Source organism: Pezoporus occidentalis, unplaced genomic scaffold (genome assembly GCF_034315485.1).
Source record: "Pezoporus occidentalis ecotype Australia unplaced genomic scaffold, CSIRO_AGI_Poc_V1 ctg164, whole genome shotgun sequence".
NCBI classification, from domain to species: domain Eukaryota; kingdom Metazoa; phylum Chordata; class Aves; order Psittaciformes; family Psittacidae; genus Pezoporus; species Pezoporus occidentalis.
In genome coordinates this window covers 1,529,319-1,553,325 of record NW_026913466.1, presented here as the reverse complement: position 1 = coordinate 1,553,325, position 24,007 = coordinate 1,529,319, and the positions used below count along the sequence as shown (strand labels likewise).

General features: G+C 34.6%; 1 protein-coding gene across 6 annotated transcripts in view; it reads left to right on the top strand.

Moving 5' to 3' along the window:
* The window catches only part of HFM1 (helicase for meiosis 1), a 37,579-nt gene extending 13,844 nt beyond the window's left edge, over positions 1 to 23,735 (top strand). For 5 of the 6 annotated variants that reach the window (XM_062613147.1, XM_062613148.1, XM_062613146.1 and 2 more), the window contains 25 exons: positions 30 to 131; positions 2,175 to 2,320; positions 3,850 to 3,944; positions 4,679 to 4,812; positions 5,738 to 5,785; positions 7,044 to 7,124; positions 7,737 to 7,828; positions 8,644 to 8,750; positions 8,840 to 8,887; positions 9,081 to 9,178; positions 9,262 to 9,393; positions 12,146 to 12,231; positions 13,317 to 13,400; positions 14,456 to 14,613; positions 15,328 to 15,431; positions 16,225 to 16,380; positions 16,779 to 16,874; positions 17,277 to 17,395; positions 18,242 to 18,324; positions 18,480 to 18,589; positions 21,414 to 21,512; positions 21,925 to 21,985; positions 22,244 to 22,349; positions 22,740 to 22,894; positions 23,167 to 23,735. In XM_062613147.1, coding sequence (XP_062469131.1) covers positions 30 to 131; positions 2,175 to 2,320; positions 3,850 to 3,944; positions 4,679 to 4,812; positions 5,738 to 5,785; positions 7,044 to 7,124; positions 7,737 to 7,828; positions 8,644 to 8,750; positions 8,840 to 8,887; positions 9,081 to 9,178; positions 9,262 to 9,393; positions 12,146 to 12,231; positions 13,317 to 13,400; positions 14,456 to 14,613; positions 15,328 to 15,431; positions 16,225 to 16,380; positions 16,779 to 16,874; positions 17,277 to 17,395; positions 18,242 to 18,324; positions 18,480 to 18,589; positions 21,414 to 21,512; positions 21,925 to 21,985; positions 22,244 to 22,349; positions 22,740 to 22,894; positions 23,167 to 23,233 — 2,567 coding nt within the window. In that variant the 3' untranslated portion in view covers positions 23,234 to 23,735. Of the gene's footprint in view, positions 1 to 29; positions 132 to 2,174; positions 2,321 to 3,849; positions 3,945 to 4,678; positions 4,813 to 5,737; positions 5,786 to 7,043; positions 7,125 to 7,736; positions 7,829 to 8,643; positions 8,751 to 8,839; positions 8,888 to 9,080; positions 9,179 to 9,261; positions 9,394 to 12,145; positions 12,232 to 13,316; positions 13,401 to 14,455; positions 14,614 to 15,327; positions 15,432 to 16,224; positions 16,381 to 16,778; positions 16,875 to 17,276; positions 17,396 to 18,241; positions 18,325 to 18,479; positions 18,590 to 19,187; positions 19,324 to 21,413; positions 21,513 to 21,924; positions 21,986 to 22,243; positions 22,350 to 22,739; positions 22,895 to 23,166 lie in introns of those variants that run through there. The other variant, XM_062613150.1, reaches the window with a different exon arrangement.
* The last annotated feature ends 272 nt before the right edge of the window (positions 23,736 to 24,007 follow it).

The following is a 24,007-nucleotide window of genomic DNA, read 5'->3' as shown; positions in this document are numbered from 1 at the left end:
AATTATTATTATAATTATTTTACTATCAGATCTTTTAATGTATGGTGTGGCTTATCATCATGCGGGCATGGAGTTATCTGACAGAAAAATAATTGAAGGAGCCTTTACTGCAGGAGACTTACCAGTACTTTGTAAGTAAATGTAACTTTGAAAGTCAAAATGCTGTTAATGTATCCCGAGAGGACTGCAGTTTGGAAGTGGTAATATTTTATGATTCTACGGTTTGTTTAACCTTTGGAATTATTACTTTGTGAAATCCAGATAAAGAGGTGTTTGTGTTTTAGATACACTTTCACCCTGTGAGTATGCATACACACTGTTACTAAAGACTATAGAACTTTTCTTCTTTACAGCATACATAGAGGTCATCCTTCCTCATATGTCTATATAGGTCTGCCAATGTCCAGTTCCTTTTCATACCACTGAGCCATCCTGTTGAGGTGAAACTCTCTGCTAGTGTGTCTTGCCCCAGAGTTCATATGTTTTTTGTTTGTGTCCTTTGCAGCAGTGATACATGTTAAAATACAGTCATAAAGGTAATCCTTTAGGTTTATGCTTCTTAGAGTGACAGGCTACTGTGTTCAAACTCCCATGCAAGGTGTTTTGACTGATGGGGAGGTTCCTCAGTATTCCATCTGCTGTTACCCAAGATGAGAAGGTACCTGTTTGAGTCATGATGCTTTCATTTCATCCAGGCTTTCTTTTTCTGTAAAAAAAATTCAGACCCTCTGGGAGTTGTCTGTGTGGTTCTTGCACAACACTGAAAGATTCATGGATTTTTTTCTTTTCTACCCAATGGTCATGGCTCACTATGAAAATTTAAGGTACATACCCTTACTTTGACCTGGCAACCTTGCTGGAGTTGCAGTGTCCATGACATTAAAAAGTCTCTGCATCCCTGCAATCTACTGTACTTTGGCTGCCTGGTGCACTGCGTATGGCTTTGCCAACTGCAGTGCCATTTCTGCATTCTCAGGAGACTGGTTCGACAATTGCTTTTTGCAAAAATAACTCTGAAAACCTGTGCCACAGCTGAGCACACCATGAAGGTGTATGTAGGCTACCACTGAAAGAATGCAAGGTTGCTGACTGGTACTTTAGTCATTTGAAATTTGTAGTTTGTATGAATATTTTGGAATCTTCTGAGATACTAGAATTACATTACTACAACTGAGGGGAAACTGAAAGAGTATGGGGCATATTCCACTTTATATATCTGACGGAGAGTTTTAAACACACCTTTCACAGATACTGCAAAGGGGAAAAATTCTTTGGTCTTGAAATAGAGTGTATGTATACTCACAGTGTGTGTGTGCATACATGTATATATAAACATACACCTATATGGACTGAAGTCTGATTGCACTGTAAATAACCTCTCTTTGGACTTTTTTATGGTTAGCTCATTTTGCTTTGACAAATATCCCATTTTGCAACCAACACAGTATGACAAAACATAATACATAATACTCTCACACGATGGGGTGGATATGTCTTTAAACTAAAGTTTTCCTTCCTGATGCACCTGAATTTTAGTTCTGCTTTTATTTCAGAAAAGAACTGAAAAATTCATTGCTATTTTGTTTTCCTAGAGCAGTAGTTTTATCATTTGGCTTTTATAGGTATTTTTCCATGTTCAATTCCTGCCACCCCATATATTTGTTAGAGAAAGTGAATTAGAAAACATGAGTGTGAGAGAATTTGCCACAAACTTGACTGGGGTTTTCTGTGTGAGAGTGTGTATTGGTAAAGTAGTGTGATAGTATTGGTGGTGATTCTGGTTTGGTACCATGGTTATGAAGGTGCTAATGACTGATCACTTAAAATACCTTAAAGAGATTGGTCACTACAAGGCAAGATGTAGTCAGGCCTGTATTCAAATATCTATCAAGAAATATGAATAATGTTTCTTCAATGTGTATGTGTCATATTGAAGATGGATTGGATTCTGGATTATCTCCAAATGTTAAGGAATGTTTAAATAAAAATATCTAGGATGTAATTTGTTAAAGATTGTTGTGCAGTGTCTGCAATCTGTGTCTAAGTCTTTGTGGTGCAGAATGCCCACTGCCTTCACTAGAAAATAAGAGCTCTTAGGAATCAAGAGTTAATCACTTATTTGCTGCTTTTGGATGTTTTTCGTCTTGCGATCCATATACTTTAATCTGATGTAGTTACTACCAGCACCTTAGCAATGGGAGTCAATCTACCTGCACATCTGGTGGTTATAAAATCCACAATGCACTATGTTGGAGGAGTGTTCCAAGAGTACAGTGAAACTGACATTCTGCAAATGATTGGGAGAGCAGGAAGGCCTCAAGTAAGTTAATGCTATATTAAATTGATGTTATATATGAGTGGATCAGTAGAAACTATTCATGGCAAAGAAACTACAACACCAACAATCTTACTGCAATATTTGGGTTTTAAAGGGTTGTTATTAATAGTTAAATTACTGTTGGGTAACTTCATAAAGGAATTCTGTTTTCTTTTGTATTGTTCACTAAAATGTACTGCTTCACCTTGCTCTGGAAGAAGATCTAAAGATCACATTTGGGTTACATAATGAATAAGGAGTAGAGAAAAAGTAGGAGGCTGGCATACAACTTACAAATGACATGATAAAGATTGTGTAACATTGAATAGTATTGAATAATAGCATGGAGAGCCATGTGCTTTTGTTCTCTCAACATCAGACTAAGAAAACATATAATTAAGTTATATGTGGAATTAGAAGGGGAGGGTCAGAAACAGTGCCTTCAAAGAGTTCTAATTCATTTTGCTTCCACAAGAGGTTGCTGATGCCAAGCATGCTGTGTGTTAGAAAGGCTTTAGACATTTCTTTAGTTGTAAAAAGGAAGAGGGGGGTGGGATTTAAAAATGATTATTTTAATTTTGCCTCTTTCAAGTCTTCAAATCGTTTATGTTAAATCTTACACTTTTAAGCCTCTCAATATTTAGAATAAAGATAGATAAACAGATAGCTAGATAGAGCCAATATAAAGCCTAATACAGGAGATAGTTAGGAGATAGGCTGCGTATATTAGCCACTGTGGTATGTTGTGTACATGACACAACAGTATATTATCTGGACATAAGATCTAAACTAGTATGGAAATGCCAATAATCCTCACTTTCTTAACTGATTGGGTTTGGGGTTTTTTTGCTAGAGTAAATTCAGTAAGATTTTAAAAGTTGTGACTCAGAATCCTAAGGCATTTCAACTTCCTGAGTCAAGACCTGAAATATTTACCAAGATCTGCCTTATAGTAGTACATATATTAATCTGATCTTAAAAAAATGCAGACATTAGGAAACTTCTTGTATCAAAAAAAACCCCAACAAATCAGTCTAATAGTATTTTTTTCCCCTCACAAAACAAAATAATGTGAGGTGGTTTGAGAGTAGATATGAAGATTACAGAAATTTACCATAAAAGGGTTGACTGTTCTTTCAAGACTTCCTGATGTTTGGAGATGATGAATAAAAATTTGTGTCAGAGAATTATTCTCTGTGGTTGTGGTCAGGAATCCTTTCTTAGCTGTGGACCTTGTAAGAAGGTCATTAATAGTTCACATTTGTGGTGTTTCTCAACATGTTTCTGTTATGTACATTAGCACATAAGGGCTGGTGTCTGCCAGCCAGCAAGGGCTGGAATCCAGAGTCCTGCTTGCTACCCACAGGAGTTGTAACTCACCTTTAAATTAGAGAGACCTTGTCATTCAACAGCCATTTCAACAAGGATTTTAAGAAAACAGTTTTAAGGTTTTCAACACATATGTGATGCATATTCAACTGAAATTTCTTTGCTAAGAGCTAAAGAGCAGGTTTTGTTGTCTTATTTCTCAGTTTGACACTACAGCTACAGCAGTTATTATGACTCGTTGGAGCACAAGGGAAAAGTATATGCAGATGTTAAATGGTGCCGATATAATAGAGAGCAGGTAAGTAAACATTTTTTATAAGACTATATAGATGGTAGCAATGTCTCATAGTTTCTACAGAATGTGTAGAAAGTAATGTAAGAAATGTAATCAAATCAAGCTATACAGAAATTAACAGCCTCTGTTTTATTACCTAAAAACATCTTTTGAACATCTTAAACTAAACAAAAATGTTGTAGATTTCTGCTGGAAAACTGAAGAAACTGAAATAGTACATGTTGCAAAGACAAAAAGCAAGAACTGAACCAAGATCGTGTCTCTGAATTTTTAGATTATAGAGTCTGGATAATACCAGGCTACAGAATTCTCTTGACATGAACAGAGTATCAAGAGAAACATGTAGGAAAGTTAAGACTTTGAAGGGTTAAACATGAAATTTTGCTAAGGTTTAAATTTTCAAATATATTCAAAATACCAACACTGTGCTGTGACTTTTAAATGTATTTGAACTTTTAAGGCTTTATTTTCTAAAGAATGTGGAACTTTACAGTTGACAGGGTTTTTATTTTTGCTTGATGGACATTAAGCCATAATAACCAGATTACATTGTTATTTACATATTCTTTACAGTGTTCTGTTGATTTTGCTGCTTAAGGTGACAGTTGACAGGAAAACAAAAAATAAAACGAACCCAGAAAATTGTTGTGAGCTGGGGAGCGTTTTGTTTTCTTTTGGGCACTTTTTGTACTACTAATTGGTAAACGTACTTACCATTTACTTTTTTGTTTCACTAGCTTGCACAGACATCTTGTTGAGCACTTGAATGCAGAAATAGTGCTGCGTACTGTCACGGATGTCACTGTAGCTTTGCAGTGGATACGATCAACATTCTTGTACATCAGAGCCTTAAAAAATCCAACTCATTATGGTTTGTTGGTTGTTTTTTTAATTTGTCTAAGTTATGACACTAGTATGTGTTAGATCCGTGTTGTTTCTTTCAGTTCTTTATGCACTACTATTTCATAAGGGCTTCAAAACAAGATGTGTAATATGGCTTGTGACTTTTTGGGAACAGTTTCAGCTGCTTTAATAGAAGTAATAGGAGTTTCAGTATGGTATATCATTAAAAAACTATGAAAAAGGCATTTACAGCTTCTCAATGATCTGTTTCTTTTGAAATTAATACACTTTACTATGTATTAATGCAATATTGAGCCACAATGTACTTTTCAGCGCTGATTAGATAATGTGCTGCTAAAAAAAAAAAAAAAACCAAAAAAAAACTATCTAATTTTTAATAGTTTTTCTGAAATTAAAGATTAACTGATGTCCTCAGTTTGTCTTGCCCAGAACAGCCCCTTAGTCCCCAGCCCTGACCATGTCTTTGTTCCTGGTCACTTGCTCTACACCTGATTATGAAGTGTCCTGGTTTTGTTGCATTCGGGTCATTGGGCACTTGCTGGAGACAACTTTTTGTAAGGATTTATAGATGGGACTGGCACACAGTACATCTAGTGCTTAAAGGGATGTTATGATTTAGGTGGCTTCCTGTATTCTAAAATAGGAAAACTACATGTGAAGTTCTGACATTTCTGCAACTTTTAGGACTCTAATATTTTACATAGGGGAATATCTGCAGCTTTTACCTCTGTACATTTGCTTTAACAGTCACTTGCTGATACTTAGGTACTTATGCTATGTAAGGCTTTCAACTTGTTCCCAGTATAATAAATAAAATCTACCAATTTGAGGTATTCTTCTGGCTCCTCAAAATCAGTAAATCAGTTTGATGAGTAAGGATATCAAGGAGGAGTATATCATTAGGTTAAAAAGCATCTTGTCTTTTCATGAAGGTTTTTCATCTGGATTGGATAAAATTGGAATTGAGGCAAAATTACAAGGTAAGTGACTTTAAAGTTTTTTTGGGTGAAATGTTACATTTTAGGGCAGGGTCATCCATGTATATTATATTTACATTAATTTTAATAGGTTTGTTCACAGAACAAATGTAATTCATTATGTTTGTTACTGATTTTATTATAATACTTTCAAAACATTATCAGTACATTTTGACTGGTGGAAGGGTTTTTCTTGTGTAGAGAAAAAAACGCCTTTACCTATCTCATCTCCATACATATACTCAGAAATGTGTGTGGAGCATAACACTTAAATTTTGGTTGCTTTTCCTTTGATGGTTCTCATTTGCTTTCACTAATTTCTGTTACTATACTTGCCAGTTTCTGAAAGAGTTTTTTTGCATCTTCTCTTCATCATAAGTATAGCCTTGATAACAAAGGATATAAAATACAAACATCTTCACCTTGTTCAGAACCAGTTTAAAATTAGAATTATAGGATCATTGAATGGGTTTGGTTGGAAAGGACCTTAAGATCATCTAGGTCCAACCCCCTGACATGGGCAGGGACGCCCTACCCTAGACCATGTTGCCCAAGGCTCTGTCACCTTGCCTTTAGCACTGCCAGGGATGGAGCATTTACCACTTCTTACTTCTCAGTAAGAAAAGTTACCTAGTTCCTATGTTCATTCAGTTGTTTTCTACCTTTTCCTGTCTTTTTGATCAGAACACTTCTATTTTTGGTGCTTAATGAAGTATGTTACTTCCTAAATAAGCTTTTATGTGAGAAGGCATGGTTTGAAATCACCTCTACATATAGTGATAGAGTAGAAGGCTTCACTTATAAATGCTTTGTAGGTGTGGATTGTATTTCTTTGAAGTACTCTGATCTTAAAAACCTCTTTTTACAGTCCTTGTTGTAACTCCCTTTCCTTGCATACATGACGTATTTTGTATTAATGTATGTAGTTATGTTCTCATACATTTCACTGCAATGTGAATGATTTCTGGCTGCTTTCACTTTGAGCACTTTCCCAACATACTTTTAAATTTTGAACATTGTTTGAATATACTTTTTGCCTGAAAAGGAGTTGTGCTGTCCTGTAGCAGTATCTTTCAGCGAGCTTTCTCCAGGCAGAGGTTAACCACCAACTTCAGCAGAAGCAGTTTCATATTCTAAAACCTTTACCTGAGTTCTATAGAATTAGTTGGGTATGCATTCAGTGCAATTTGATAATGTTTCTGGTTTGTACATAGTTTTTCTGCATATACTAAACCCACATATATTTTCAATTTGTTGATAGAACTATGTTTGAAGAACTTAAATGATTTATCATCTTTTGATTTGATCAGGATGGATGAAGAAAATAAATTCAAACCAACAGGTAACACCTTTTTAAAATAAACTGATTTTCAGCAGTGCTGTTGAGATTGTAGTGAACTACAACAGGTCACAACTTAATAGGACCCATTAATAGAAGTACAGAAATGTAGGAGAGAGTAGAATCTGAGAGATTGTTTGACTAGAACATACGAACAGGTTTCCTTATCAAATCATAGAAGTTCATTCTCTTAATGTTTATCCAGGAACAGATCTCTTGTTGCTGGTAAATTTGCTGCAGATTAGGAGAAAATTACAGAAAATTATCACAGAATAGTTGAATGTGACACAGTGCAATGAAGGATGGGTTTATCAATACCTGCTCTTCTCTACAGTCCTCTGCTAGAGGTGGTTGGCTTCTCAGCAACCACAGTTCGCATTCTGGTATATTAGTGTGAATTCATCTTAATTGGAGAAAACTGTACCTGGCACATGTTTCTTTCTGCCACTCTGTGATGGGGTCAGTAATGTCCATCAGGCAGCTGGGGGCAATAATATACTGAGTCAGTGGTGGTAAATGTCATAGACTCCTCCTATAAGAAAATCACTTTGATTTTAAAAATACATGAAAAACATTTGGCATGTTTATCTTTTAAGGTATGTTCTTCTTTTACAGAGACTGGAAGATTAATGGCGTGGTATTATATTGCATTTGATACAGTGAAACAGTTTTTCACAATTAAGGGAACAGAGACTTTAAATGAATTGGTAATTTAACTTTTCTAAGAAAATTTACATATTATCGATTGATTTTAAGCAGAAGTTTTAATTTAAACAGCTCACGCTTTGTCTATGTAAAGTTTCAGAGACTACATCTAAATAAATTCCTTTTGGAGTATTTTTGAGGCTTTCTACTCTTTGAGATCTTTTGCTTTCAAATACTTTCTATCCTCACCTTGCTTGTGAAGATTAAAGTTGCTGAAGCTGTTCTCTTTATGTGTCACTGTACTGTATTGTGGCTTAATAGTTATGTTTTAGTGCCAAAACAAGCAGCATGGAGAGCACATTTTGCTTTTAAAGGAATGTTGCTGTCTTTCTGGTTTAAATAATTTTCCTCTCTCAAATAAGAGGTTGTTATTGCCACTGTTAAGTCACAGAAGACGTGTTGTTTTCATGCAAATACTATAGCAGAACAGATTGGTCATGAAAAAATGGAATGCCTTTTCTCCTCAGGAGACCGTTTTGTTATGAAAGTATGAAGAAAGTAAACTGAAGTAATTTTTGCCCTCTTATGTATTTATAGTTGCTTTATATGTCATGACGTGTTAGCTGTGTGGTTGATTCTGGATAACTTCAATTGGGATAGTAATATAAAACCAAAGAAGTCTTCCCATTTAATAGCCTTTATAGGAAGATGAAGTTGGTCATTATTAGAAAGAATCAACTGAACTTCTTTCCATGGTATAGGGTTGACACAATAATGTTTTTTTAAAAGCTTTTTATTTTTTAAAAGAAGGTAATTGGAAGAAGTGGTAAAAACAATGCAAAGAAAAAGAATGAGTAAAAAAGTTAAATTGTTACAGATTACAATGATATCCAACTGCACAGAATTTCTGGATGTCAAGTTAAGAACTAATGAAAAGAAAATACTGAACACATTGAATAAAGACAAGGACAAAATAACTATCAGGTATAAAAAATAAGTACATTGAAAAGGAAAGTCTCTTTTTAGTAATAAATAAAATAAAGAGCAGAAAATCTGTCTATTTTCATTCATAGGTTTCCAATGGAGGGGAAGATAAAAACAAGAGAAATGAAAATAAACTGGTAAATATGATAATTGTTTTGTTACTTTCCATTGAAAAACTGTCATTTTAGATGCTGAAATTTGCATCATTTGCATTTCATTGTTTCTATTCTGAATTGTTTTCAGTAGAAAGTTTTATGTTGTTATACTTTGCTTACAGTATGGCTTATATACCAAAACAGTCTGGTTGGTTGTTTTTTTTTTTTTTTACAGTCTTATTCAGGCTCAGCTCGGATGCATTCCTATTCAAGACTTTACTTTGACACAAGATACTGGCAGAATATTTAGAAATGGCTTAAGAGTCACTAGATGTATGGTGAAATTTAAATCTTTTTTGGTACATATAATAATCTACATTTTAGTTGATTTATACAAGTCAATCTTATTTTTACAGGGTTAACTGACTTTCTGGCATCATGTAAGGACAGCTTTTCTGCTTTATTAAACTCTTTGATTTTAGCAAAGTGTTTCAGATGCAGACTTTGGGAAAATTCACTTCATGTGTCTAAACAACTGGAAAAAATTGGTAGGTAGTAGTCTCATAAGGGTGAATCCAATAGAAAATTGAATTAGCCTGCTAATTTTTGAGTTGTCTGCATACATAATTAAATGAGTCTCCTTACTACTTACTTTCCACAATTGAGTACCACAGTTGTTGGAATAGTCTGTCCTAAAAAGTAATGCATTCAGTAATCTTCCAGGCTTTCAAAGTATTTCAGAGTTGTTCTTCTTTCTTAATGTTCATCTCAGTATCTTGGGCATAGTCCACATTTGTGTGATTGCGTATCTCTAAATTATGCCTTTCTTTCCAAACAGCTTTCACTATAGGTCCTGTAACACGTATGCCTGAACGCCTTTTAATTTATTTTTACCTGGATAGGAATCATGAAATAGAAATAGTTTACTGTGGATGAGGTGCTTACACAGATGAGGATCACAAGTTTCTTCCTATCAGTCTATTCAGTTAATAGATGAACGTCTGTCTCGAAGTAGAAACTTGTCATAATTATTTATGAAGAAGTTTGGAAATTTTGGAGTGCTCTGTATTACAAAAATGTAGTTATACTTGTTTGAGGTAATAGTATAACTTCCTGATTTACGTCCGATCTTGTAATTTCTTGCTTTTAGAATTCACTGCAGTGTTCTCTGTATTTCTTCTGTGAAGACATATGTTCTGTACAGAAGAGCACAGTACAGAGATCTGCAAATTAGAGAATAGCTAAACCAGAAGATCCACATTGCACAGTACATTACAGCCTTGCCAGCCCAAGTGCAGAAGCTATACAGCTTCATTCATGTGGATTCAAAGGAAGGGACAGGGTTTGATAGCTTGTGTGCAGTACGGTACAGCATGGTAGGAACCCATTTCCACCAGATCTGTGCTGATATGCACATGGTCATCTGGAGGGTCTGCCTCATGTTCAGCATTTCTGGGAGTTAGGATCAGTGGAACAAACATGGCACTTACAGTGTAGTCAAATCCTTTCCTGTACACTATATTGAATAGAATAAAGACAGTTTCTTTTTTCTTAATAATGAAGTGCTATATATACTCATCTGTCCTGTTTTTTCTTTTTTTGCTATCATTGCTCTCCAGCATATATTACAAAGAACTGCTGACTTTCAGAGTTCCATTTGTTCTGCTCACAGGCTTCTTGTGAACCATCTGCTGAAAGTTCACTCTCTTCTCCTGAATCAAATATTGAATTGATGCCTACATTAGTATGTCTGATTCTTGACTTCTCTTGTGCTATGGCTGCTAAGTCTATTCTATGTTGTTATGAAGTTAACTGCTTGAGCACACAGAAATTTACTGAGAACATGTAGCATATTCAGAAATTCTTGATTTCTAAAGTCTTATCTCAGTATGGGGTTTTTAATCTTAAAAAAGCCTTGGTAACCTGTATTTCTTTTATAAGAGTGACTAACTGAGATTTGGCCTTACTGAGGTTGAGGGTTCAGCTTAATTCTCAACTGCTGTTAGTTTTGTCCAGTAATGATACTCCCTCTTGTTTGCTATGCTTGATTTCCATTTGCTTATTCTGACAGACGGGTTAACAATCACTTGTCATATAGGATTTTATCACCTTTACTACTTATTCAGTTTGATTGCTGCCTCTGTTTTTTTTTCCTTGTTCAGAAATGAAGGACAAAAAGAAAGTCTTACTGTGTTTCTTATTCTCTTCACTGGCAAAACCCTTCTGCCATTTTAGGAATTATGCCAAAAGAACTAGTATTCAAGTATTTATAAAGAAACAAGGCAACAGCTTTAACTGAAGTAGCTGCAGTAGCTGAGACTCTTTGGACTGTTTTCAGAGCTTTGGCAAAGGAGAGGGGAGGTGGTTGGAGATGCTTTCCCTCAGTCAGAACCAAAACGTATTCAAATATATATAAGAGGACAAAAGGTCTTCTGTTTCTCGAATTGTTACATTCTTGAGTTGAAATGAGTCTTTTCTTGTAAGATTGCAGTCATGTCTTCCAAGAAGCAACTTAAAAGTCTTTTGAGAGGTTTCCCAATTAATTTTCAGATCTCTTTTACTGTTCCTACAGAATTACATGTGAAGAATCCACATACTTATTCTTTTATCTAAAATTATTGTAGTTATTGTAGAAAGCTGTAGTGTCAGGTTAGAGAAATGCCTTCTTCTATGCTGTGATGACTTTAAATCTCACTGGAAGTTTGAAAGAACTGGGAATCATGGAAACAGGAACAAGATTGTATGGAATTCTCTGCCAGTTTGCTTTTGTGGCAGATATGCCAGAGGAAAAATTGTTGCTATATCTGCAAAGACTCCTAAAAGATTATAAGAAGTACTTATTTTTAGTGTATTTTATTATTAGCTTGCTCAAAAACATTGAGATCCTTATGACTTTAACATAGGTAAATAATTCCTTACGTAGGGAAAAATATTCTGAGACAATGTTGTGTGATGTGTTTTTTTTCCATCATATCTATGTAAAACATGTTTCCTGGCTCTTGCAGAAAGTGATCTAAAATCTGGTTTACTCTAGAAAACATATCTTAAAGTTGTCAGTGTTGAAACAGTCAATGTTTTCATGTTTGATTTATATTGCATTTATTTTTACTAATGGATAAGAGAAATGATACTAAAAGCAATCAACTGGAAAAAAGTTTGGTGATTTACTGGGCAAAATGCTGGGACAAACATATTATTAAGTGATTTCTGCTTTGGTTTTACCTGCTATAATGAAGCTGTTGAGAACAATTTGAGGTTAGTGATTGTCATTTAACAGAATAAAACTTCCATTTTTCCCAGGTGTATCACTTGCAAACACTATGGTGAATGCTGGGCTGACATCATTTAAAAAAATAGAAGAAACAAATGCAAGGGAACTTGAATTGGTAATTGATTATTTTGTATGAAAATAAGTATAAGGAAAATAATGAGTATTAATACTGTTACCAGTAAAAGCAGTATGGTTAATATATATCTACTGTATGATTCTTAGCAAAATTGAGTGGTTTAGAATAATAGACTCAGGGAATAGTTTGGGTTAGAAGGGACCTTCAAAGCTCATCTAGTCCAATCCCCCTGCAGTGAGCAGGGACATCTTCAACTAGATAAGGTTGCCAGAACCATATCCAGCCTGGCCTTGAATTTGCTTATACTGGTGAATTAGAAACTTACATGGCTACTGCTGCTTTTCCTTGAAAATATGTATGATCTTTTATTCTAGCAAATTAAATGTGGAAGATTTCACTGATTTGGCTAGGTTTGGAAAACAGTTGCTTAAATCTGTAGAATTTCATCATTATATGGTTTGAAACAAAAGACAATATGCATTTCCCTTTTACAAGTGTTAGAAAGAAAATATATATTTAAAGTTTCTCTTCATGTATGTTGAGAATCCTGAATTTCCATTATTTCTAGTTTTAGTTAAAGATAGTCATAAAACAAAGTTCTCAATCATCTATAAAGCATTTTTTATTTTATGGAAGTTAGACCCCAGGACAAGTTCTTTAGCTTTTGGCTTCTTTTCTGAGGAAACTCTTTTTCCAGTGTTCTGGAAGATAAAACAGATTTCTAAAGGAAATCGATCTTACTTGGGTTTTTCTGTTTTGGCTTTAGGAATCTGAGTTCTCTTTTCTGCCTCCTTCTGCAGTTTTCCTGTCATTTGTTTTGTTTTGATAAAAACTAGGGCAACATAAAAGAGTCACCTCATATAAAACCTGAGTAGTCAGGTTTTGAGGTTATTGGCTAGTTCACTGGCTGTTACCTGATGAGCAGTGGTAGCAACAAGAAAAATACTGGAATTTTCTTTTGGTTCTGTTGCTACTCTGGGCACTGCTGACAGGAAAGAACCAGGAGTGATAAGGGCTTTTGTTGATAGTATAACTACTCTGGTGACTTTGATTCCTTGCATTTACATTTCTCCTGGCATCTCTGATCAGCTGAATGTATCAGAAATGAAATTAAATCTTTGCAGATTTTAAACAGACATCCTCCTTTTGGAAACCAGATAAAAGAATCTGTTTTGCACCTTCCAAAATATGAACTTGACATTGAACAGGTAAATGCTTTTCTATTTAGTTTATTTTTTATGCTGATATTATTAAATGAAAGAGCATGATATTATTAAATGAAAGAGCAAATACTGACTTAAAGAAGTTTTGAGCCTCTGCTGATAGAAGGTAACACAATATTAAGGCCTCTGTCCACCTTAGCATGTATAATCAAATTCTTAAATATTGAAGGAGAGCCTTGGAATAGACATTCCATGTAATACATTGGCCTCTCTCTCATTAATAGCATTTTATGTTCCAGATGCGAACCAGTATATTCCACATTCTAGCATTATACGTAAGCCTGAGAGTTCTCTTCTGTCTTAATGATAAATCCTAGAGACAGAAAAAGCATCTATATAAAAGTTACTGAAGAAGCATTAACTGATGTTTATTTTCAGTGTCACATTTAGGAATACAGAGAAATACTAAATGGTTACACTAAATCCGCTGGTACGCTTTCAAAGGAAGGGTGTAGTTCTATGTGCAGCCAAGAGCTTTGAGGTTCTGATACTCATTTTGCCTTTAAACAGATCACACAGCCATGCTACCTATCTGAAATGCAAAATTTGAAACATAGCCTTAAAGTGTCTCATGAAGATACCCTTGAAGTTAAAAACTCAATATTATGTGTGAAATCTTATTGTTGCAACAATCAGTTCTATTTTAGTCATTTGACATAATACCACATGAGTATCTCTAAAGTTATTCTCAGAAGGAAGATTTAGCAGTTAAAGGTATCTTTTAGAGGAATGTTGTGATGTCAAAACACGCCTAGGTTTTCTTCCTGTATCTTTCTGTTTGCATTGAACAGAGGAGAATTTTTTTAAGGGCTTAATGTAGACTGTCTTTTACTCTCAATACTTAATCAAATTTAGAATATTCAGCTATGGGCAAGTTAGTACTGTATAACAATGTCTCAGAACAACAAATGAACATTGTGCCATAAACTGAAATTGCTTGAGTCGAGATTGTGTTTGCATCAACAGTTAAAAATCTACAGTAGAGCACATACTTTGCATATTTTAGCAGTTATGTCTTCTTCTATATCATTTTTTCCTAGCTTCCAAAATACAGTGATACATTGGCTGAAATCTTAGTAACCATCAGATTAACAAACTATGAGCAGCTACAAACGAAGAGAACAGCGACAGACTTCCACTATGTTACACTGGTTATAGGAGATGCTGACAACCAAGTCATTTTTAATCAGAAAATTATGTATGTATTATCAGGGGGGTTTGCCTTACATCTTTTAAGGCTATTGGCTTTTAATCCTTACTGTGATTCATGAGTTTTCCAATACTTTGTATTGATGATAAATGGTACAAAATCACTCTTTATCCTACAGCATTTTTTAGTCACTGTTGTCATTTAAAATGCTGCACAAGATTCAAAAACCTCCAAAACATGCCAGTGTATTTGTCAGTACAGAGTATGTGTAAGTATCTGTACAAGACTGATGTCATATTATGGAAGTCATAATAATTTCCATATCAATATAAACCATAAATACAAGCCTATTTAAAAAACACCTTCTCAAGTTGTTACTTCCTCTTCATAGCTGTATTTCTTTAATTATATCATATTGTCAAAGTTGTTTCACTCAGAGATGGAATTAAATTCTCCAGCTGGCTTAAGGTATGCTTGGAGCAAATGGGAAAGGAGAAACGAAACCTTTTCCAACTGTGTGACCTTCACATGAGTTCACGCTGAGGTCTGGCACTTTTGGCAGAACTGAAACTTACTTGCAGGATCCTGGCTTTCTTATGACCATGGATTGTATATTATTGGAAGGTTATTTTTAGGCCACTTAGCAAGCAAAATCCAAGAACTAAGACCAAAGAAAGGCTCTTTCACTTGGTTACAGATGTCATAGTATACAATCGTGTTTTCACTGTCCATGCCTAACAAAACTTCACTGATACATTACAGGGATTCTGTGCTGCTGAAAACTGGCAATTGGACAAAGAAAATTGAAGTGAAAAGAGCTCTTAAATCAGAAGAAATTAGTATAAATTTAATTAGTTCGGATTACGGTAGGTTGGTTGATATGCCTTTAATTTAAAAACAGCTGCATAACATTTTGAATAAATGATTAAAACACTTTATATCAAGCCAAAAATTACAATAAAATGAACTGATCTGGAAACAAATTATATTACATGAGTATTACCTAACAGTCCTAGTTACATATCTGTTTCATTTATTTGTGTATTAATGAACTGGGAAACATCAAAACTGTTACTGGGAGATATTTTACTCTGATACAGATTAGGATTCTCTTTTGCCCTTTGCCTTGAAGTTGAATTAACTTTCAGTTGGGATAACCTATCATTTTGATAAGTTATTTATGCTGGGAGGAGCTGTCTTTGTGAACAGTTAGGTTTTGCATTGTGATAGAAGAAGTATTAAATATGGATTCGTCTTCACTTTAATAGCAAGACAGTTCTACAGTGGAAAATTTTGTGCTTTAATGTGTGCCGATTTAAACACAGGTCCCATCAGTGTCAATCACCATTATATTGGCAGTGTAAAGCCATAGATAAATGTAGTTTTAAAACAATTCAGAAAAAAAATCTGTTAAAGGGACTAATTTTGTTACTTGTCTAGTAATCATGTCTTTAATTCTGAAAATGTTTGGGTTTTTTTAGTCGTGATCAGAAAGAATCCATTCATATAATAGTGTGCTTTTAATGGTACATTACCTTAATAAATCTTCATGATCCTTTAATAGCATTTGTACTCTTTAGAAAACTGAAAGTAATCAGTAGTTTAGAAATAGTTTATAGTGATTTTAAATATTTTTGTCTTTTTCTTTTTTCTCTAAAGTTGGCCTTGATATACAGCAAGCATATACAGCCTTTTACTTAACACCAAAACCAGTGGGAAATAAGGTGGTTACAAATCAAAACCTGCAGGCCAAGTCTTCACTTGATACACGTTATGGCTCACCTCAGAGTCTGTCAGCAGCAAAAGTAGATACAGGTAAACAGTCAGATCATAACATTTGGCTAATACCAAAGTCAACAGAAAATTGAGGTTTGCTTTCAGTAGAGATCATCTTTACCCATACTGTTTCTTTCAGAAGTGTAACAGAAATACAGTGGCACTGCTTTCACTTGTCAAGTGCTGCAGTGCAAGTCTTTCACGAATTGGAAAATAAGAAGAATTAAGTATTTGGTATTTAATATTATCATTTGAATGTGGGAATGTGTACTGCCTCTGTCAGTACCACTGATTAATATTATTTGAGCAGCCCAAAGTTTTGTTGAAGGCAACAAAAATCTAGTGACCCAGATTACTTCTAGCCTGTCTTTTACTGCCTGAAGTACTCTCTCAACAATACATATGAAATAAAAATGAGCATTTCTATATGTATCTAGGAGGCAGATCTAAACAAGAGATTACTTACAAGAAATACGGAAACAGAGAATGCAACCACCGCTGTAAAAACAAAGACGTGTGTGGACATGACTGCTGTGAGTTTTCTTAAATCTACTATTTCTGTTAATTTTAGACAAATATAATTTAAAATAGCTTAATTTATAGCAATAGCTACATTAACAGAAGCAGTGTGTCAAGAGAGTCAGGCCTCAGCTGCTGTTATCATGCAGTCATAAAAGCACGAATAACAAGTTTGGTCTTTTACACTTTTATAGGAACTACATAATTAATAATACCTTTCAGAACATGCAGCATCGGATTAAAGAGCAATGTAAAGCCTGTTACACTTTTATATAAATATTGGTGTGTTATATCTTTTAAGATCTTTTATTAGAACATACTAAGCTTAGTGGCAAAGTTCCCATTGATCTGGGAAGAATTAGGATTTATCACTTCTAAATTAATCTGAACAGTATTTTAATTCCTTTTCTTCTCAGGTAAAATTGGAGTACCTCCAAAGTCTGAGATGAATGGAGATGCAAAGTTTTCTTTGTACCTAGCTGATTTAAGGAGCAGGAACTCAATTTCATGTGTACCCCCAGTAAAACGGTTAAAGGTTCATTTGAATACAATCAGCCATTGAATAGACTTCTTTTAATCTGTTATGTATTTTGTATGTATTGTTTGCAGACAGAATTTTGTAACTAAATATGAACACTCAAGTTTGTCTTTTCTGTGTGGAATGCAAAAAGCAAAGAAATACATAGGTACCAAATGTCCAGGAATCTTTGAGAGGTTCTGCTGCTGTTTGGAATACTTTAAATGATCCACTTCTGTACATGTACTCTTTGGTTTTACTTGCATTGCATTTGATATATTGTGGTGGGTGAGGTACAGAGGCATCTCTGGAAGGTACAGTACTCTGACTTGGTCTGGGCCAAATATGACCTGAATGAAAATAAATAGTGGTATTTATCAGAGTAATGCTACAATGAGATCTTTTTGCATTGATAGGTAAATACACCTATTATAAAAAAACCCCACCATGTTAGCTTTTAACCTCTGAAGGGTTTCATGGGTTACACTTTTTCCCTTTGAAAGTACTAAACTAGTTCTTTCTGCAACAAGAATGGCATTTGAGATATTGGAGTGTTTTATTTCCTCCTCAGTTTTGTTTGCTTGTTTGTTTGCAATAGAGAATGATTTAGCCTGTAGCTAATACAGTTGAGAGTTAGTGATAACCAGTCTGACTTTGCCATGGTACTTGGATAACTCCACTAGACACAAGTAATTCAAACCTTTTTAACTGATTATGTTAGATAAGCAAACATCAGATTTTACATATGATCTTTAAAAATTATGTTAACTTCATACAGTATTAATGATGTCATTAAAGTTGTTAAAAAACAATGGTTTTCAATATCTTTACATCTCATCAGTTACAATAATCTGCTTTCTTTAGATGCAGATGTTAAATCAAACTCAAACTGTGGATCTCAAGCAATTTGTTTTTACACCTAAATTTTCATTGCCGGCATTGCTGAGGTACTGATTAATATAAGTAACAAAAGAAAAACTGCCTTATTTTAGATAATATTAAGTTGTAACAACTAAAACCTGTTCTCTGACTAAAACTATTTTGCAATTTTTTGCTACTGTTTTACTGGCATGTGAGTGATTTCTTCCTTTTATTTTAATAGGTCTAGCAATGGACAGTTATCTTCATTACCTTCAGTGGACCAGACAGATAATATTAATAGCTTAGGGGGATCTCAGAAACAACTGCAGTCCTGGAACTATGGGAAAAGTAGTAAGTTATTGCTAATGTTTGAAATTACAATTTTTTACTGTTTTGATTTGAATGTATTTGTAAATTCAAACTTGCTGAAATCACTATGACAACCAGTATAACATTATAAAACACTGAATGTATAGGGGAGATATAGTGGTCTTAATTGGGTTTCTTTCTGGTATTGCTAAGAATTTCTAATGTGTATCTAAGTGTCTAAATGTACCTTTAAATAAAACAGTAATGACTCGATCAAATATATGAAGTTCTAAATATATAATATTTCCTGAAAGGTATGACTGTAATATATTTCTACTGAAGCCACTTGTAATACAAGAACTATTTTACCACTATATGTATATATTTTCTTCTTTTCCCTTTCTGCTGGAAGAAGTTAGTAAAGAATGAGCTTTTGTTTGGTAGTTGACAAAATGTGACCATTCAGTAACTGAGTTCATAATTAGTAAAACATCCTTATCTGGAAAAAAAAATTCTGTTTCGTCTCCACTGGAAAGGCCACAAATCTTCTTACACATGGTGTTAAATGATTTGTCTTCATTATCAGTATATAACTATGATGTTCTCACTGCGTGCCTTTTGCCTTTGTATTCGGTGACAGCAGATCTATGTGAATGAAGCTTTGATTAATTTGGCTATTAAATTCCAATGTTTAAGTCATACTCAGACATATAAGAAACACTATGCTGAAATGAATGGAAACTTTTTAGTCTGTACTGCTTTGAGTGCTGGCTGCTATACTGTGTAATTTTAACATCCTTGTCAACAAGGACAACGGGATTGAGCGCACCCTCAGCACGTTTTACGACAACACCAAGCTGTGTGGTACCGTCAACACTCTGGAGGGGATATGAAAGGGATGCCATTCTGTGGTTCTGTAATTTCATTTTTGCTTAATATTTTGATGATGGGATTGTAATCCTATTTCTTTAATGCTTCATATTTTCCTGCAATACTAATTTACCTGCTATAGTTATCTAGTCTTAAGATGGAAGACTGTTGCGTAGGTGTATCGTGGTTTGCTGGGAGGAGAGAGCAGGTTGTTCATGTATCATATGATTGTGTTAAAAGAGTAAAGTCATGGGATGACTGATGGATATTCCAGTATAGCTATAGTCTGTGCTCAAGAACATCTTGAGGCAAATCATACAGGATCAAGGGGATGTAGAAGATACTGCTGACTAAAAACCATCTCTGTTGAATAAGCAGCAGAAAAGCCAGCCTTGGCCAGATTGATTAGGCTGGCTGGATTTTACAGAAATGCACCAAAAATAGTTCTAATAAAGGCATCAGTTTATATAATTTTTAAAGTATTAACTGCATCTGTAATACACTATCTTTCCATTTCATACCAAAAAAAAAAAGTGAGAAATGTAATTAAGAATATACAGTGAAATTGTAGTAACCTGTCGTGGTTTAAACCCAGTCAGGTTACTCGTTCGCTCACTTCCCCCCCCCCTTGCTTGCCCTCCCCCTGCTCCCGGAGGGACAGAGAGGAGAATCGAAAAGAATGCAACTCCCACAGGTTGAGATAAGAACAGTTTAGTAACTAAGGTATAACACAGATCACTACTGCTACCACCAATGATAATAATGATAAAGGAAATAACAAGGGAAGAGAATACATCATCTCACCACCAGCCGACCGATAACTCGCCCCCCCCAGCCCGACCAAGCTCTGACCGATACCTCCTCCAGCCCTGCCGTCTCCCAGCCCTTCCGGCTAACTCCCAGTTACATCCTGGGCATGACGTGCTGTGGTATGGAATACCTCTTTGGTCAGTTTGGGTCAGGTGTCCTGTCTCTGCTTCCTCCCGGCTTCCCTTCCTCCCTGGCAGAGCATGAGGCTCACAAAGTCCTTGGCCAAACCAAAACATTCTTGTTATCAGCTCTGTTCCCGAGCTGAAAGTCAAAACACTGCACTGCACCAGCTATCAAGAAGGAGAAACACGACAGCTACTGCTGAACCCAGGACATAACCTAAATACATGATTTAAAGTCTGTGTAACTGCAGTAATGCACTGTGCTGACTACACATCCAAAATGACAACGGCAGTCCCTTCATGGTGTTGCCAATGTCTCTGGAACAGGATTTCTGATTTGAGCCTCTCCTGCTCCCCCTCTGTTGAAAGGGAGACCTGGATCAGGATTTTTTAGGCATATTAGGGCCATGGCAACAGAATGAAGTTTCCAGCACTGTCTGATGCTGGAGGGTAGTTTGGCAAAAGAAAGATGAAAAAATAGCAGAGAATGGCACTGGTGATGAAAAGAAATAACACAACAAACAAAAGGGAAAGAGATAAAGGAGATAGGAAAGTCATTTTTGCAACAGAATAAAAAAGTATTTTAAAACATTAACTCACATTTTATTTAAGAATTTTAACAACAATGCTTGAAAATGTGTTTGTCATGGTTGTTCTTAGGCATTAGATCTGTGTGGAGGCAGAGAGCATTCAGTGTGTTGAAAACTGGGGAGAAGGATGGACTGAATTAAAAGTACTAAGTTTGGAATCAAGCAATGCTTCTGACAAAGGCAAAGAATGATATAGCAGTGGTTTTCCTAGAATCTACGCTGAGGGTGACTTTTCTCAAAACAATGCTGAGAAAAGTTGCATATAGTACAATCCTCCTTTCAATAGGTTGAGCAAGTGGTCATAAACCAGACAGGTTTTGTTGTACTTGTCCATTACAAATATATTACAGCTTTTGCTTGGGAACATTCAGTGTTTGAGTGTGAGAAAAGCTGAGACAATGGCATAAAAAAAAAAGTTTAAATCATTAATGTGTAACCTGATGGATGCAGATAAAAGCAGATCTTGTTTTTCAGATTCTTTCGATGTGGACTTTGAAATGCAGGATGATGTTTGGGATGATATTGATGATGAGAAATTAGTATATGCTAGCAATTTTGACAGTAGAGATATAGGTATGCTTTACAAAATTCTTTGTTTCCTATGTAGAAATTATTTTACAGGCTATTATTTGACAATAATTTATAACAGTACACAGTGAAGACAACTACCTGAATTTTTTTGGTTTGTTGACTTTACCACCCTTCAATGTCACCTATATTGAGATAAATGTAATACATAAGGGAGAGTTGAGAAAGTAATAATGAAATATCTTTTGGATGGCCTGCAACTGCATAGTTGTTATTTTGACTGCTTATCTCTGCTATCTTTTCATTAGCTCAAGACCTACAGAGGAAATATTTTAAGTGTTAAGACATTTGTATAATTTTCAACCTATTATTTATCATATTAAGATATTTAAGATATTTAAGATATTAAACTTTCATTCTTACATGGAACATGGAAATATCTGTCTTTAAATTCCAGATGAGTGTGAACCAATTGGCCAGTATATAAGAAGCAAAGCCACAAATGACATTTCAAAACAGTAAGCATTATATTATTTATTACCATTTTATTTAGTTAAAAATATTGTAGCTTTATAATTAAATGTAGAGAAGGATGTTCACTCATAAAACTGAGTGAAATTTCAGCTTTTAAAAGGCAAGAATTGTTGAATGATTTGATTTTTTTCTTTTTTTTCCTGTTTAAGTGTGAAGGGAAATAAATAGAAAATTCTGAACTGAAAAGTAAATACTTTTGCACTTCTGTAAAAATACTTACATTATTCAATTGGTATTTTCAGTTCGTGCACATTACAAGATGAGACAAGTGTTCAGAACTCCCCAGTTTCTGTGGTTGATAGCCCATCAAAAGTGAATTTATCTGCACAGCATGGAAATACAAATATGGTGAGTAAAAATACTTTTTATAAGAGAATTTCCTAGAATTTCCTAGGTGTATAAAATATATTTACCACAGCTGACTTCTGAGTCAGCTTGGACATAATGATTTTCTGAACCTTTGTGTTGTCCAGATATGCATGCATGCTGTGTTCAGTGTGATATTCATGATACAAAAAACTAGGACCTGAATTTACTTCACATAGCATGACTTCAAAACTCAATTTGATTGTGATTCTGCAAGTTATTTAATATGTAATTAGATTTATAATGCACATGGACCTTGTCAAATACAAGAATATCAGTATAAATATCTGTACTACATACTACAGCAGTCTAGTATTTTCTCTTTTGGATTGTTATTTTAACCAGATACACTTTTCACCATTTACACTGCAGTTCAGTTTTCAAGAGAAAAACTGTTCAAATCTTTCACAAGAGCTGAAAACTGCACAATGTTCTTCCATCTCAAAAAAGATCCCAGACTCTTCTAAATTCACTAGGAAAGAGGATTTCTTTATTTTCACAGAACAGGAAAAGGAAGCAGATCCCAGGTAATAAAAAGTTGTGTTCTTCTGTTGCCTCAGCATTCCAATGCTTAGTTCCTCATGGAACACAGACTTTTAGGCAATGTGTTAATATATAACCTTAATTTTATAAAGATGAATTTTCATAGTAATAGAAGCAATTAACTTATTTTTTTAGAAAGGAAATACTTTAAAGTTATTTTGCTTGTCTTGATATTTCTTGACTATTCTTTGTATAGTGTTCCTGATTACTTAGGTTTTGATGTACTAAATGTTTTTGTTTGCTTCATCTTCATTAGATACCTTCTTGATGATGAAATCAATGATGTCAAGCCCTTTCTTGGTATATTTGATGGCATTTTGTAAAACATATAAACCAAAATACATTGTAAGAGTTGGGGAAAGAAGTTACAGTCATCTTTACAGAGGGAATCCTTCAAATCCAGTTAAGTGAATTATCTCTGTTGTATGCCTATTTACCAATAGCTAGATGGCTGCACAAAGTAGATGGTAACACAACTGATGTAAAATTTACAGAATTCTAGGTATATTATCTTGTTCTGAAATGTACTTAAATACTTGTTTGTTGGCTTTGCTGTTTTTAAGAAAATACTGGAATGTGTCACAGGAGAATAGGTTTCAAACTGAGGGTGCTGTTATAAACTGAAAAACACATAAGGGGAAGTGAGCTGTATATGACATGCCCTGCTTACAAGTACACTTTAAATGAATGAAAGGCTCTTTCCTCAGAAATTTCTTAATGCCTTTTGGTGTTATCTTTCAGTTTCTCTAATGCTGATTTTGTTTATAGCAGTGTTTCTGTAAAAATAATTAGATTTACAAATAAAAGGAACAGAATGGTAAGCTACTCTAGGCTTTTGACATTCTAAAATGTCTACAGACAATACTCAGAAGTTGTGTTTGCCTGTGCACTTTTACACCAAAGGTCATAAAATGGACATTTATGCATCTTAGTGCAGTTTTAGGCAACCAAGCATTGGATTTGGTTATCTTATTGTAACTATTTTTTGAACAGTAGACCTTGCAAGTTCAATAGTTAGAAAAAATACATGATATTCCCTAAAGTCCAAGCAACTGCTAATTTTCACTGTTAATTATTCAAAATGTATGGAATTAAAA